Below are 15,896 nucleotides of genomic sequence, written 5' to 3'. Positions count from 1 at the left end.
GGAAATGGGTCCTGAACTTCTGGAGCAGGTAAGGGCGCCCGCAAACACGGTATTACTGAGTTCGCAGTTCAGAACTACTTAGGAAAGGTAAGTGCGATGTGCCTTCATGCATATCAATGGAGGGCGCTCCAGAAGTCATTGAATTTAATGAGATGTTTGTTTTAGTTTACAAAAAATATATTACACTCACGGCCAATGAAAAGGTTCCACTGAGAAAAGCACCAAATTACTTCTAAACGGAAAAGGCTAGCTTAATGAAGTCTTCAGCAACATTCAGGTACATTTAACAGATCATCAGGATACCAACAAAAAATAGTAATATTTTGTTCCGATTTTAAATTAAATCTTTGAAAAATTTTGGGATATTTGGTATCGAAATTTTGTGGGTGGAACTTTTTAATTGCCAGGGAGTGTATTATGTCGAACAAGACTGTGGGTCGTGAATCGTGATAGATAAAATATTAATTTTATAATACAATATAATATTGAAATCAGTTTGATTTAACTTTAATTATTATTCCTGCTACCCAAAAAATGGATATTAAAATTAATAAATATAAGATATACTGTTTTAATTCACCTTCTGCTCAGATCAGAAAAGAAAATCCAATTTATCTTACCACAGACATTCATAAAATTTTCGCAGCGCTTTGTTCTAGATCAGATTGATTTGCAGCGGAAGGAATGTAAGCAATATTGAAATGAGCGCGGCGCCGACGACAAACGGTTTCCAATCAACATTTTTATGCTTCAGCATTATTAAACTCAACCACAATGTTAGAGTTGAATACTTTAGAAACTTCACTTTAAATCTCTTCATAGTAAGAAGTGATTACAACTTACTAGTTGGGTTTTACGAAAATACTAACTAATACAAAATTTTTAGTCTACAACGACACGATTTCGAAATCCCAAAAATAACTGACAAAATAAACAGCCGAAATGATATTCGGTTAAAATTTCGTGTTTTGCCGCAAAGTTTTGCGGTGGCAACATTCTGTGGAATCAAAACAAGTTTGAAATTATGTCGACAGATAAAATAAAAGCTCTCTGTGGAGAGTTCACGTCTGCCGCCCACGCCCGCTCCTCACATTGTTTAACGTAAATTTATTCCCACTGGTCATTCTGGGCAACATTAGCCAGCGGAATATGCTGCCTTCGAATGTTTTATGTAAATCTCCACGAAATTCAACGTCCGTCTGTCTGTCAGCTGGGTAAGAACTCACGAAAATTGTACTCATATATTTTTTCAAATTAACATAGCTTTGTAAATGGATACCCACTATTCGAACAAAAGTTTACGTTTCTACCATTTTTGTAAAAAATAGCGTATGAAATTAATTTAATACGAAAATAACTTAGCCATTTCAATTCGAGGAAGAAGCAGAAAGTAATGGGAACACGAAGTAGTTATTGCAAACGCCGAGACTGTATTTACGCGTTCCAGAAATGCCAGAAATTAATTGTAGCAACTCGAGAATAAAACAGTTGGTACTGCCAATTATGTAACAATATTCCTCGCATTTATAAGTTTTAATTAATTTACTCAGGCGACACTCAAATACTTTTTAACGAAACTAGACTACTTTGTGTTTACTGACAGAGTTGATAGATGGCAGTTGGGAAGAATACGGGTAAAACTTGTTAAAAATTGTATTGGTATCGTCCGCTGGCGATCACTAGGCGACGGCAACTTTGACCGGCGATGAAAGCGAATGTACCCGCGGGCTAATTTCGGAAACTTTTACCAAGTTAAATTAAAAGTCTGTCGATATTGCGCCCGTCCTGCCCTCAAGCGAACATTCTTAGATAAATTTTCGGGTGCCACTCACAATCACAACAGTTGGTAATTGCAAATACGCTTCGCGAAACTCAATTGTTATTTATATTTCCTGAAAAAAATCCCGATGTAAAAATGTAGCGATTGAATGTGAAATATGGCATACTGTACCTACCTATATGCGTCACCTTTGACTTTAAGGCCTTGTTTCACAATGCCTAGTAAGTGGCTACCTGTGAGATTAAATACATGCTGTCACTGTCAAAAAATAAGACATTGTGAAACAGGGCCTAACCATTTAAAATAATAATCGTAAGCATCCAAAAGAGTCTGTTTCTTGCATTTCGTTACACTACCAGCTTTATGCTTCCACTTACGCACACATAGTTCAGTTCATTAAAAATCTGTGTCCCTTGGCAGTAACCGTTTGTGTGCAAAAACAGATAACAGCCACAAAGCGGCATTGAGCTCATGAAAACTTATTAACCGCGCTCAATAGATGGCGCTGAGCAAACCGTGCTCAGCATTCCTCTGTGTACACCACACGGCGGCACCCCATTATAGCTGCCAATTTGCATATTTTCAGTTAGCTTCTAAACGGTCACCCACTTGTTTATTGTAGAGATCAACGACCATGAAATTATGAATTTGTACGTGTTTATTCTAACAGGTAGGTGCTAAAGTTAACATATTTTGTAACTTGATATGTTCGCAATCATTGATTCAGGTGATTCTTGGTATCAATTCCGAAATCTGATTGGCTTTTCTGAATAGACACAAACCCATTATGAACATAAACACTACTATGCAGACTGAAATGTAACACTAACATACAATATTCCGTTTCAACGGAATATCTCAATAACGGGAACCAATTTTGGAATACCGCAACCGCGGCGCGGCCGGGTGGCGCGGACGGCATCAAGCTTATTAAACCTGCTATTTATCGCATAGCGTTCGAAAACACCGCAATTCACATTCAATCGATATTACTGTTAACGTCGATTGTACTGTTTATCTCTGTTGGAGTTTCCAAGTTGTGAAGGCGACGCGATGGCAACTATCACAGATAAGTCTTCGGGAGGAGGGAATAGCTCTGTTCCATTGCATTGTGAAAAAATATAACAAGGTATAATTATTTAATTTGTTTAGTTATTATTATGAAATTATAATAAATTGTTTCTTACAAAAGGTTTTCTTACATACACACACAGTAGGTATTTCTAAACTCATGATAATATTATTCATTGCCCTTTTTTCCATTGAATTTTGTTTCTGCCTTTCGAATCGTGTTATTACGAAAAATAGGAGATTAATTTTATATCTTCTCATATGCATTTAAAAAAATCTGATTTCTATCGCTCTTCAATGTTGTCTCGCTGTAGTCGTGTAAAAATAGGATGGCATCGCTGGACGGATAAATGGATGTAGCCGTAGCTTTGAGAACTATCGATTGCTTAGTCACGAGCAGTGTGTTTGTTGTTAGCTCTGTGACACCTTCTGAACACTGGTTTGCTTTAACGCTGTAAATCGATGACACCTTCATGATACGATGTAACAATAATTTGGTTTAGATTAAGCTGACACATTCTAACTACTAACTAAAGTACTAAACATATAAACCATACAAATTAATATTACTAACAAGGACCTCCAACATTTTTTCCACAAAGAGATAACAAATACTTACGTAAAAGCAGGAACATAAATTGGGGTCGAAGATAAAACAAATAAAGGCAGAGTCCAGATGATGAAGTTACTTCTGCAAATAAATAAATGAAAATCCCCATCATAGCAGGGCCAGGCCAGTCCCCGAGGTAAACACCATTACTGGGGTATAAACCCGCCAAGATATAAGACAAATGGCTATTGGAAGATTCTTAAAAATGAGCCAGAGAGAGAGAAATAATTTTACAGGGAATTAAAGGAAAACTGGGTCAGGGCGATACCTGGCTGTTCTAAAAAGGAATTGCTATTAAGTGTTTAAAATTGCTCGAAAAAAGTTAGGTAATTTTCCATGGTTTTGCTGCTGTTTTTTTATTTTGCATGTAGAGGGTTCAAGCCGCTGCTTAATCGCTACTCCGGTCACGGAAATACTTCGTCACTAATGTAATACCATTAGGCAATTTTGAGAAGGTAAAATAGAAAACTTGTTTTATCACAGTAAAAATATTATTGCCATTTCCTTCAGTTTATCAATAGATTGCACAAAACATTTAATTAATCCAATAAAATTGTGAAATTACTACATTATGTCACTTAGGGAGCCTGCTTTCATACATGCATGTTATACATAGGACAATTTTTTACATAATTTTCTAGTTTAGTCTTTGTTGCTCTTTTACAGACCGTCTAAATATATCCTTAGGGTGTGTCGCCAAATAAATTGAATCTATTTCACATAATGTATTTTATGAGCCTGTGTGGCAAAAACTGGAAAATATATATGCGTGATATCTCTTGAGAAGGGTCGAGGTGGATTATATTTTCGTCGGATTTACATATTGAGGAAAATGATTCTGGTATTTTTAGCTATTGTTATAAGGCGAGGAAAGTTCAAAAGTACAGTCAACAGGCTTACCTTTGTAGTTAACTTATTGATGTTATGGTTTTTGTACGGGGTTTTTACTGATAAAAAAACGTATTATTACCTACTTTCTATTGTAAAAAAAATAGTTAGTGAAAATTATGTTAAGGTGGTGCGGTGCAATGATACAAAATAGTAAAAACTAAAAAACTTAAGATGCCATGTTCAAAAGTAATCTGCAATTTAGATTGAAAATTTTAAAGTGCCATTAAACTTATTCTGCGATCAACAAGAAACATCGAGACTTCATCGTGCCGATCCCTGCCAAACGATTTTCTTCCTAAAGCTCTTGCTCATAGAAACCAAGAAATATGTTGAGTTAAAATTTTGCTCGTAGATATATGGTATGGGAGTTTGGTCCTGTGCTGAAGTGTGCCGAAGCGTGGTTTCAAACTGTGGACTCGGAAAGCGTTCTAACAATAAAATGTGAGTACTTTTAGGTTGTTTGTTCTAAAACTTACTGCCATAACAGTGTAGAGAAAGCAAACACTGTGTGACCGATTCGATCCATTTTTACAGCGATATCTAGATTGTTTAAATTTATTATGGTAGGTACTTAGTCGCTTAATTTTAAGATAATTTATTACTTAAGTACCTGTATTGTAATCGTGCAATACTTACATAAAATATGAAAAAGCATTTGATTGACTTATAATTAAATTGCCGTATCTCCAGAAATATTATGACTTATGAACTTATGACATTAACTTGTAGGAAAACTACTTATTTAATTGTACCTACTTAAAATATAGTAGCCGATAAAGCACAGGGAATTTTTGTCCGTAAACTGTCAGTACTTATCTATAAAAGCATGTGGATAAAGTGTTTCCACCGTGACTGCGATGTAGGAAGCGTTTCAAAGGCATTTCAAGTGGCAAATGCATTAACACGAGGACGCATGCCGAGGATGGAAAACACAGGGCCGGGTCACTTTAACTTTACAAAAGACAACGCGAGCTGTCATACGTTCGATACGTTAAATGCAACGATATATACCTAGTAGCGTCGTGGTTAAGCGGGTCACTCTATATAGACGAAAAACCAAAATTCGTAGTGCTGCTAGCGAGCACGACAGCTCTCGATCATCCGTTTTTCGTCAGTACAGAGTAACCCTCCAGTCCTTTGTTTTTCGTAAGCATTGCTATACTTGCCATAGGGTAGCATTTTCTAGCGATTTTCTTTACCATTCGATAATTTTTTTTTAATAATTTCAATAACATTACTATGAACGATATATCTGGGAATAAATGTTTAATAATAATTATTATTATTGAATGTTGGTATGTCTTGACTCAAATACCAGTTCAGTCTCTGGCGCAACGAAGTTTAATTTGTTAACTGTTGCGGGTTTTTTAACTTCTGTTGGGTTAGTTAGGTAGTTAGTAAGAAAAGTTAACGTATAGCACCCGTTTGAAATATAGCGATTCGTTCGTTGCGTTGTACCTAGTTTATTTGACGGTCGCAGAGTGCTGATAAAAAATCCCGTTGGTCATTATTTCGACTGCGAGTTTGAAAGACCGAATCTACTCGTAGTACCCAAAAAAGTACTTCCAATTATGTACTTATTAACATAATCATGAAATAAATAACTGTCTAGGTATAGGCTACAGTAAAAAGTCTTCTTAAAATGATAGTAATTCCAGATAGCTCAGTATTTAAAAATGATGTGGATATAACATTTCTATCACTATGAAAACAAATACAAATACAAATCGATTATTTGGTGCTTAGTAAAGGTTCACACGAATGCATCTTATCTCTAGTCCCTACAATAGGATTCCTTGTGTTGTAGGGGCTAGCTTTCACTCTTCCACACTATTATACAAACATTAATAAAATATATATAAGAGTGTTACAAGAAAACACAAGCTAGAGTTGTGGTAAAACTACAAATCAATAAACCTAGTTACAAAACGTACTCAGCCACAGAGCAGTTTACAAAACCTACTCGGCACTGGAGCTAGAACTAATCAATGTAACTTACCCTGTAGTTTACAGTATGCTGCACAAATGAGGGCAATGTGACTGAATCGATGCCTTTATTGCATGTCTATTGTTAGAGAGTTCTAGCACGTTGTAGGTACGTGCTATCGAGCCAGAATGGTTATTCTAGCTTAGCGGAAAACGAAGAGGCGAGAACTGACGTGCAATGTTTACTTTTAAATGAGATAGAGTTGCGGTTAGCGTGCTCTAAAACTTAAGTTCGTTTACTCTATTTTTTGTAACCTAGAGTGACCCTTCCAGTCCGCTGGCTGGTGCTGGTGAATTAAAAATTACACTTAGAGCTGTGTTACATTTGCATTATTGTTGTGCAGCTAATCTGTTTTACATTGGAGTGGAGCTGGCTTAGTGATTAAACTTTTGACTGTAATACTAGCATAGTTTGTGTCTAACATTATTACAATAAGGTACTGACTACATTTTTTTGTAATTAGAACATAATATTGTTAAAAGTAATTCTGTAGGTTATTTAACCTTTTAATTTAAATCTTCTGGCATGGTACACTCTTGCACCTTTGTTCTATGCCTAATCATTGATCATGTATTAGATATATTGTCAATTAATATTGACCCCCTCTATGACATCAGGACAATTTACACCACAGCAATAATTCAAACGTAGATAGCCTAAAAGGATATTTATTTCCAACACCATATTGTAACTATCTGCTTTCTAGCTCTAGTCTGCTTGAATTGAAGCCAAATCTAGGTTTAATGCTGAGCCAGGCAGAACCTAGTACGGGCGGCGAGCTCATCGCATCAATCGTAGTTTAGTGTTTCAGCTCTCTAGTGTGAACTAGTCGACTATTAGCAACCGTTTAGTTATCATAGACGATTTTGATACCCGCTTTGTTATAATCGAACCACGGTAACTCTGCAAAAAACTGACAATTGCCAAAAAACTTTTGAGATTGCATTACGATAGCAATTGATTTATTTTATTAATATTGATAAACTCGTGCAGAATTACACTTAACCATGACAATGGTCCAGCATAGATATATAAGTAGTAAAGACCAAACATAAATATGGTTTTCATACCGAAATCTCCATTCTCTGCCAAGATTTTTCTATGCAAATAGTGTTTTTATGTGACACTTCACACATTCAATTATGCCACTATTTCTTCTGCTATGTACTCACTAAAATCTCCAAAAAGTGATAATAAATGTTATTTTATTAGACTTAAACATTTTTGTTCTTGAAACGACCATGAACTTTTTCTTTCAAAACTGTGTTTTTACGTACATTATTTACTAAGTTTAAACGTATCTATTTTTTTTACTGTTTATTAATTTCTATATAGGTACTTGGAGCATTTTCAGTCAACGTAACACTGCATATCTCTACATCGCCTACACAAGTATACATACACAACTTCCCTACTTACTGCATAAGTTTGGCAAGCGGCAGCTCAGCACCGTATATTTATGGTTCGGCAATCAACGTGAAAGCTCGAAGCTACAACTTTCCCATACGACTGTCATACTTAGTGCGGAGCTGAAAGTTCCCTCTTTGTCTGAATAAGATGGCTCATTTACTTCGAACGAGGCGCGTATTTTTCTTCGAGCGAACTGAGCGCACCGAGACTTGGGGAAGGAAAAGCTAGGAAATTAGCCTTAAAAATACAAGGATTGTTGTTGCTATGGATATGGAGGTACTTATGTGTGTTGTTGGAAGTTTTTTATTGAATTTAAGTTACTTTACTCACTAGCCGACTACCAAAAGTGGGTGTTTTGATGTCTGTGAAAAGTGGGTGGCTCGCTTGTGAGCCTCTGACTACCCCTTCGGGGATTACAGTCGTGAGTGCATATACCTATACCCACTACCACTAGGTAAGTATACCACTTTTGAAACACCCTGTATATTAAATAGAGTAGGGGCTAACTAACCATCATATTGATGTTGATTCTGAAGGTAGAAATTCTAATTTTAACGCTGTCAAACTAAAAAAATTGCTAGCATAAAATGACATTTACGGAAACAATCATAGAGTCGAATTTTAAACAAAGAAATTAAGGTTTTGACATCGCTAAATTTAAAATTTCTGCCTTCAGAATCGATATCATTGTTTTTATAATTAGGTATATATTTTAAGGCAAAGCTGTAATGCTGTCGAAAACTGTTCCACAAAAACAAAAAGAAAGTTCATTATAATAGCCAATTTAAAAAGAAGAATGATGTTTTAATTTTACCATGAAAATTGCTTTGACGTTAAACGCGATACGAATAAATTTAACAGTCTTTCAGAATTTGCATTAATTTAATCCCCTTGATAATTTAACAATTCCAAATTTAAAACATTTTCAAGCCTACTAATTATATACTAATTACACGAATTTCGAAAGTTAAGATTGGTATTATAAATAATATTGCCAAAGAAGGTAGATAATTATTGTAGTTGTAGTGTGATTAAATGTACGATACGGGGGATTCAGGGAGTCATCCCTGAACAACTTTTGTTCAATGACTTTCATTGATTCGCAAATAAAACAGCTTCCTATTGTAAAAAGTCACGTGACCAAGAAAGCTTTTATGAGGTGCCAATTTTTTTGCCCTTTTTACAACAGCCTATATCTCTCTTGATGCGAAATTTCAATATGTAGATAATTCCATGCAGTAGTACAGTAACGCAATAATGATAACCAGGGCCAGCTGAAAACCAGGGCTGTGGCCTCCTTGGCCACAGCATATGCTGAGCTGGTGCCGATTTGACGCTCTGGACAGCAATCTAGTTTGTTTGTACTATGTTTGTTTGTATTATTCCTGTATTGTTATTTTTGTGTTGTATTCTTTTCTTTCTTTTTTCTGTTTTTGTTGTTCATTGTGTCAAATAAATGTTTTCTTTCTTTCCGATATTTAATAAAAAAAACATGGGTTCTTACTTTCGTACTTATTGTCAATCTCCGCTGGGGAGCAAAGAGCCAAAGTGCCGGATTAAATCATTAACCCTTTAAATGTCCTCTTCCCTGCAGGTTGCAACAAGACGTACTACGGCGACATCGGACGCACGTACGAGCTGGAACTGCACCGGCCGCGGGAGGACCTGGTGCCCTACGTGTGTCTGCTCACCATCACCGCCGCCGGCGGCGTGCATGGCGACTTGGTGCAGGTTGGTACAGTACAACAGAGCAGAACAGAGTAAGGGGCAGAGAAACCTGACTCCTCTCAGAAGCATTGTTACTATGAGAGGTGGGTTAGGTTTCTCTGCACCTGACCGTACTCTATTACCGCCAGCTACCGTACTATTGAAACATAGTTGGACGCGACTCCGCTCAGAGTCCACCACTTCTTCGGTTAGCGTCGAACTGGCCTCGCATATAGTAAACATAAGAATGGCGCGCTTCTCTGGCGACGCCGCCGCAAAGCCGCTTCGACTCTTGTGCACTGAACAGAGTACCTAAGAAGAACGATACAGAGCTACCAGCACCGGCCGCGGGAGGACCTGGTGTGCTATGAGTGCCTGCCCACCATCACCGCTGCCGGCGGCGTGCATGGCGATTTGGTGCAGATTTATAAACCCGTGTTATCATTACCACCAGCTACCGTACTATTAGAACTTAGTTGGACGAAGGAGCAGCTCCCTGGCCAAAATGCCCATAATTATAGTCGACTGCTTTCGGTCACTGCACAAGAGTCGAGGTGGAGTCGCAGCGGCGGTGACAGAGAAGCGCGCCTTCCCTATGTTTTCTTATGCGAGACCAGTTCGATGCTCACTGAAGAAGTCGAGGCGGAGGCGGGGCGGAGTCGCTGCGCGAGCGAGGTGCAGACGAGGCGAGAACTCGACATTGTAAATGACACATAATTCCTTGCGCCCTTTAGCTTTCGTCTAGGGAGTAATTTATGACGAATCACCCTACAGAATGACGAATCACCATCAACTATAGGCAAAATAGTGTTCAGTTGGAGCAGTATCGTGAAGTAGGACGTAGGTAATTGCATAATATAGTTATACAATAATTATTTACTCAGTGTAAGCTAGCTAGGCAGCTAATTTTGTATTGGCCTCGCCTGTTTGTTGAAGTTTACAGTTGGTTACAGTACAGTTGCGTTGTATCCTACTTAGAAGATTGAAAATGTGTCTGTTAATGTTCGACGCTTCGAGCCGCGCACACAACTTTGTTCGGGAAACTTTCCTTCGGTGCAGTAGTTTGTAAAATCTATACTAAGTACCCAGTTCACGCCTGAGTTGAGTCAGGCAAATTTTTAATTGTATTTTATCAGTTGAACGAAATGGAAAAGATTGAGCTTAAAAATATTCTATACTGCATAATATAATTATTACCCATCACATACTTAATACTTTCAGTTTTCGGTACAAAATGCAGTCTTGATACTAGCAATTTCAAGATGCAACTTGAAAATAATAACAGACAGAAACGGCTCGTGTGGAAAATCTGAGTTTCAAATATTATTATCATCGTAATAAAGTGGTGTGGCTGTCAAAAGATGGAGGAGAAAATGCTCAGGCTTGGCAAGGACGAATGTCGGGGATATGAAAAATTTGACGTCAGAGGAGTCGCTTCATAATGCCCGGTGCTGGAGGGTTACTCTATACTGACGAAAAACGAACGATCGAGACGTAGCTCGCTCCGAAAATATATTTTTCGTCATATAAAGTTACCCCCTGCCCCCCGCGCCCGCCGCGCCCCCGCCTCACCCCCGCGCCCGCGCGGACGTCCAGGCTCCTTTCAATTTTGCTTTTGAGACACAACCCGGCCGCGGAGAGGTGCCAGCGGGTGAAATCGGTGAAACGTACCTTTTTATCTTCGGGTATGAAATTTCCTCACTTTTGTACAGTTCAGAGGGCAAAGAGCATCCCCTTCCGCTAGGATTTCTACGAATAAAGTTTTTAGTATTCCTCTGAGGTAAACGGATACGAAGATTTAAAAACAAAAATGTCTCGTTCATTTGTATTTTTCGGAGGGAATTCGCATTTATTTCGGCTTATGCAAATCTAGCGTGTGACACGGCAACAAACGAGGCTCGCTTCCAAATGGACATTTAAATGTATGAGCAACGTTTGAACACAAATTGTATGAAATTCGTGAAATACCTCGCATGCTGGAAGTGCACATACATATTTGCAAATTACATTTGAAAGGGAAAGTGATTATTTATACAAGTATTTAGTAGAAATACCTAGGTGTCTTTCACGTTGCTATCGATTTGGTTTATAAATGCATGACTGATAGTTTAATATAACGTAAGAGCGGGGGCACACGTTGCGATGCGGCGCCGCACCGCAATGATTTTGATTTGGTCTTGTGATTTTGTAAAATCATCATTTGATTGTCAAATTTACAAGGTGAAATCTCTGAGGTGCGGCGGCGCCGCAACGCACTGTGTGCTTTTGCACTAAGTGCATCATAATGTAAGTAAGTATATGAAAAACATATATGTAGTACTCATGTTTACTAATAATAATCATCTACATAGTAAGTTATGCCATGGGTTTTTTTTAAAGTAATTACGGAAAACAATTTGTTACTTGCTCGACAGCTCTACCATTATTTTCTCGTAAGTAACGATCGGCTTTTTTCATTTTTCTTCACAAAGTAAATGGAAAAAGTAGTCTTCTTGGCAACACCATCTTCTAATTTCAATATATATTTAACGAGAAATTTCTTTTAATTATCTTCTTTTTTTTTCTCAATTAGACAGGAATATATCTAAAAAGGCAAGAAATTAGTAAGTACATTTTTACTGATCGAGATTCCAAGAATACCGTTACACGTGTACCAACCTGTTTGTACAAATAAATTAAAAAACTTACAGTACTAAAAATACTGTTTTTTAAATTCCTCTCAAATAAATAAAAAATCTGTGTTGCCCGTGTATTTACGAATTACACTTAATTGTATTTTTTTTAAATAAAAACTCTACGTTCTTATTTTAATAGCGTCGTGGTTTCTAATTTGTGTAATTATCTTCTGTACGTTTTATGTTTTACTAATATTAATATAAAATCTATTTCACACCAGCGAGTGCCACTCTCTCATATAAAACGCATAATTAAACCACTTAAAAATACATAAAAATGTTTACATAGGCGAAGCATAAAAAGCTCTTTGTTAAATTAAACGGCGAGGTAGGCGAAACTCGACAAAACCTATAAAAACAATGTAAGGCAATTTGTAATTTATAACGGCAATAAACAACAAGAATGAGTTACAGTACCTAACATTCAGTCTCCTAGACAGATACGGCACATTTGACCTCAGGTTTACACCCTTGTTTACACCCTTGTTTACAAGCTTTGTTACGCGAGATTAGGTAATACCTACAGTGTTTAGTTCCACGTCTAAGCAGGTCAAACTCACAGGTCAAACAGGTCGCTTGCTGGGCATTTGACCGGAAACTATTTGTTTGTCCAGGTCAATAGTTTCGTCTGCAACTTATGGACGGCTTATGTGATTGGTGGAATGTGAAAACAAAAGAAAAATAGGTAGGTAATGTAGGTATTATGCGGTTCAGTAGAAATAGCTGCTGCTACTCCGTTGAGTAATCGTAGGATTCAAATTTGTTCATAACCGGCGTAAATAATGACAGTATTAAGTACTTGAGTATTTTCTTATTTTTATTCCTTCTTGTTTTTTATAAAATCTAAGTAGGTACCTAGGTAATGGTTCAGGAGTGTTTTGTTAATAATTCGGTAAATTGTAACGAATGGTGATTACAAAAATGTATACATTTTTTTTTGTCCTCAGGCTCCTTCGAAAGCAAAGAAATTTAAATTCTTACAAAGTATCGACGTCGTATACAATACACCAAATGGCGTTTATCGGCCTCATAAAGACCAACAAAACTTTTTCCATTTCGAAAGTGGGCTTAAAACTCAAAGGCGCCAAAAGTGCTTAAATGTTTGCGCATATTAACCGGCATATTTCATGCAAAAAAGCAATGTTCGCATGAAATTCAATCTTTGCCGAGCGAGAATTTTGTTTCAACCATTTCAACCGATTTCGAGTGGAAACCTCGTTTTTTTTTATTCACACAGGCATGTCAGCTGGCTTTTGCAGCTTGCTAATCAAACGCGCGGCGCCAAAATGCCATTCACCACCTATATTTTTCGGATAGTGTCCCGGATAGCTGTAGATCGTAATGTGTAGATTTTCGACTCTGACGCTCGCATAAATGGTCCATGACGCACCATCAAGGCATCCCGGGATTTTATAGGAGTAATTTCCTTTAACGATTAATATTTTCGCAAAATTTACTAAGGTATACCTAAAAGTAAGTAGGGTATGACAATCACTACTGAAATTTCTGCTCGTCCTCCTTAATATTGTATTTTAAAGTGTAGGTATTTCTTAGTATTTTTCCTAGATCAGGAGATCAAAATGCAAAATACCTCTAAACGTTTTTGTTCCATAAATTAGGTGATACAAATCCCGCACGCCTACTACAGGCTAGGACGCCTGCCAAATCCACCTCATACTGTTTAATTATGCAGGAGATGTTAGGGCGCGCCTCACAGACCTCGCCTGGAGTCCCACGCAAATGAGCGAATCTTATCGTGCCTACTAATTTAGTTCCTTGTAAAAAGGATCTAATGTCTGCCTCCACTTTTTCTGTACGAGTCTTTCTTTGCTTAAGTTTTTTTTCCTTATTGTGCTTTCCTATGTACTTAGACCCTGGTTGTTCAAACGCTATCTTGTAACCATTTATTCAAACAAAACACAGCTCCCTATCTGAGGTAAAAAAGTAAAACGAGGGAGCCACTTTGGCGCAACGAAAATGGCAACACCAAATATTAGCTTACAGAATTCACCGCCGTGAAACCGTCATGTAACTGCAGTGAAAATTCAGATTTAAAAACTTTGCATAAAGAAACTTGGCTTTCAACCCTGAACTAAATGTTTTGAAATACCTACTAGGGAACTGTATTTACACGATTTATTTAAAAGTCAAATAAGATAGCAAAAGAGTTATTTCATAAATCATACTTACTATTCCACATGTTTATTGTTTATGTAAATCTTTGAATTCACGTGAATGTACAATCGTGTAATGAACGTCTATCGCCAATTCGCCAACGCCCAGCAGTGGACAATTGCTTTGTGGTCAACCAAATAGGTGATAATGAAATACATTTTTTCTTCAGTCAAATTTTATTATACATTTACAGGCAATGAAAAAGTTCCACTTATAAAATGCCGACACCAATCGACTCAAATGTTTTCAAACATTTAATTTTAAAAAATTAACAAAATATTACCGCTTTTGCTTGGTAATATCCTGATGCTCTGTTAAATGTAGGTACTTCAATGTTACAGAAGGCCACATTAAGCTAGCCTTTTTCGTTTAGGAGTAATTTGGTGCTTTTATCAGTGGAACCTTTTCCGTGAGTGTATTACCTATTCATTAATGTATCGACACAATTCAGTTTGGATCGAGTTTCCCACCAATGGTAAAGCGTGAACAGATCTTACGCACGCGCAATGCTCAGTGCAGATTACAGCTAATCCTGGCCCATAAATTTGGTGGATTCCACACACATCCTCGCCGCGGTCTGAATGCCAAGACCAACCATAATTATGTAACTATTATATAATATTGTATACCTAGTCCAGTCTTGGGGAATTAATGACATTAAAGTTTATAGTCTCCTCTAGTAATTTATCCATATTGAAATCATTGACTACCAACTTATTTATCATAATAAAATAAATTGGTCCTTGCTTTTAGTCCGTAGCTTCACTGGCATAAAATAAGTCGTCGCTCATAGATTTGTAATTCTCACCGGAAGAGAATAAATTTATGCTCTCCTACTACTTTTATTCAATTTCCTGTCTCGAGAAATGTTTCGATGGCAATTTATTATCATACAGCCTTCAGGATCGTTCTTTATTTCCTACAGCTTTATGACGAGACTTAGGTAACTATACAGGGTGTTGCAAAATAGTTATACTTAGTAATCTGATAAGGTATGATGTATGTATGTATGTATGATAGGTTATTCCAAAATCTTTTAATTTTTCTAAATTAATGTTTATTTATAGCTAGAAAGTTTGTTTCAGTGCTCCCGTAACTTATTACATAATCTCAAATCAATAAGTCACGTCATACAATACAGTTTTCATTTCACTTAAAGTACTACGAGAGTGTTGAATGCTAGGTAAAGGCGAGAGAGTGAAAATCGGAGGCCTGATCTCTCTCGAGCCGTGTCGGCCATCCCCTTTTGAGAGCTCTTGTGTACCTCTATACTGTGCTCTTCAATAAAATTTGAGCCATCCATATGGCTCACTGATTTCAGAGAGATTGGTACAATTTGCTAAGAAGACATCAAAACTATTTATAATATAACATAAGAGCGAAGGAACATTTCAGAACCTATTTTTAGGGTTCCGTAGCCAAAATGGCAAAAACGGAACCCTTATAGTTTCGTCATGTCCGTCTGTCCGTCTGTCCGTCTGTCCGTCTGTCACAGCCGATTTACTCGGAAACTATAAGTACTACAGTGATGAAATTTTATGGGAATATGTGTTGTATGAACCGCTACAAAAATATGACACTAAATAGTAA

General features: G+C 37.1%; 1 protein-coding gene across 1 annotated transcript in view; it reads left to right on the top strand.

Moving 5' to 3' along the window:
• Positions 1-15,896, top strand: part of LOC105390349 — a 63,609-nt gene that overhangs the window by 26,209 nt on the left and 21,504 nt on the right. Inside the window, exon 3 of the mRNA XM_011561637.3 lies at positions 9,344-9,480. Coding sequence (XP_011559939.3) covers positions 9,344-9,480 — 137 coding nt within the window. The remainder of the gene's footprint in view (positions 1-9,343; positions 9,481-15,896) is intronic.

This window comes from Plutella xylostella, chromosome 10 (assembly GCF_932276165.1).
Source record: "Plutella xylostella chromosome 10, ilPluXylo3.1, whole genome shotgun sequence".
NCBI lineage: Eukaryota > Metazoa > Arthropoda > Insecta > Lepidoptera > Plutellidae > Plutella > Plutella xylostella.
The sequence above is the reverse complement of the archived record's forward strand: the minus strand, read 5'-3'. Positions and strand labels throughout refer to the sequence as shown.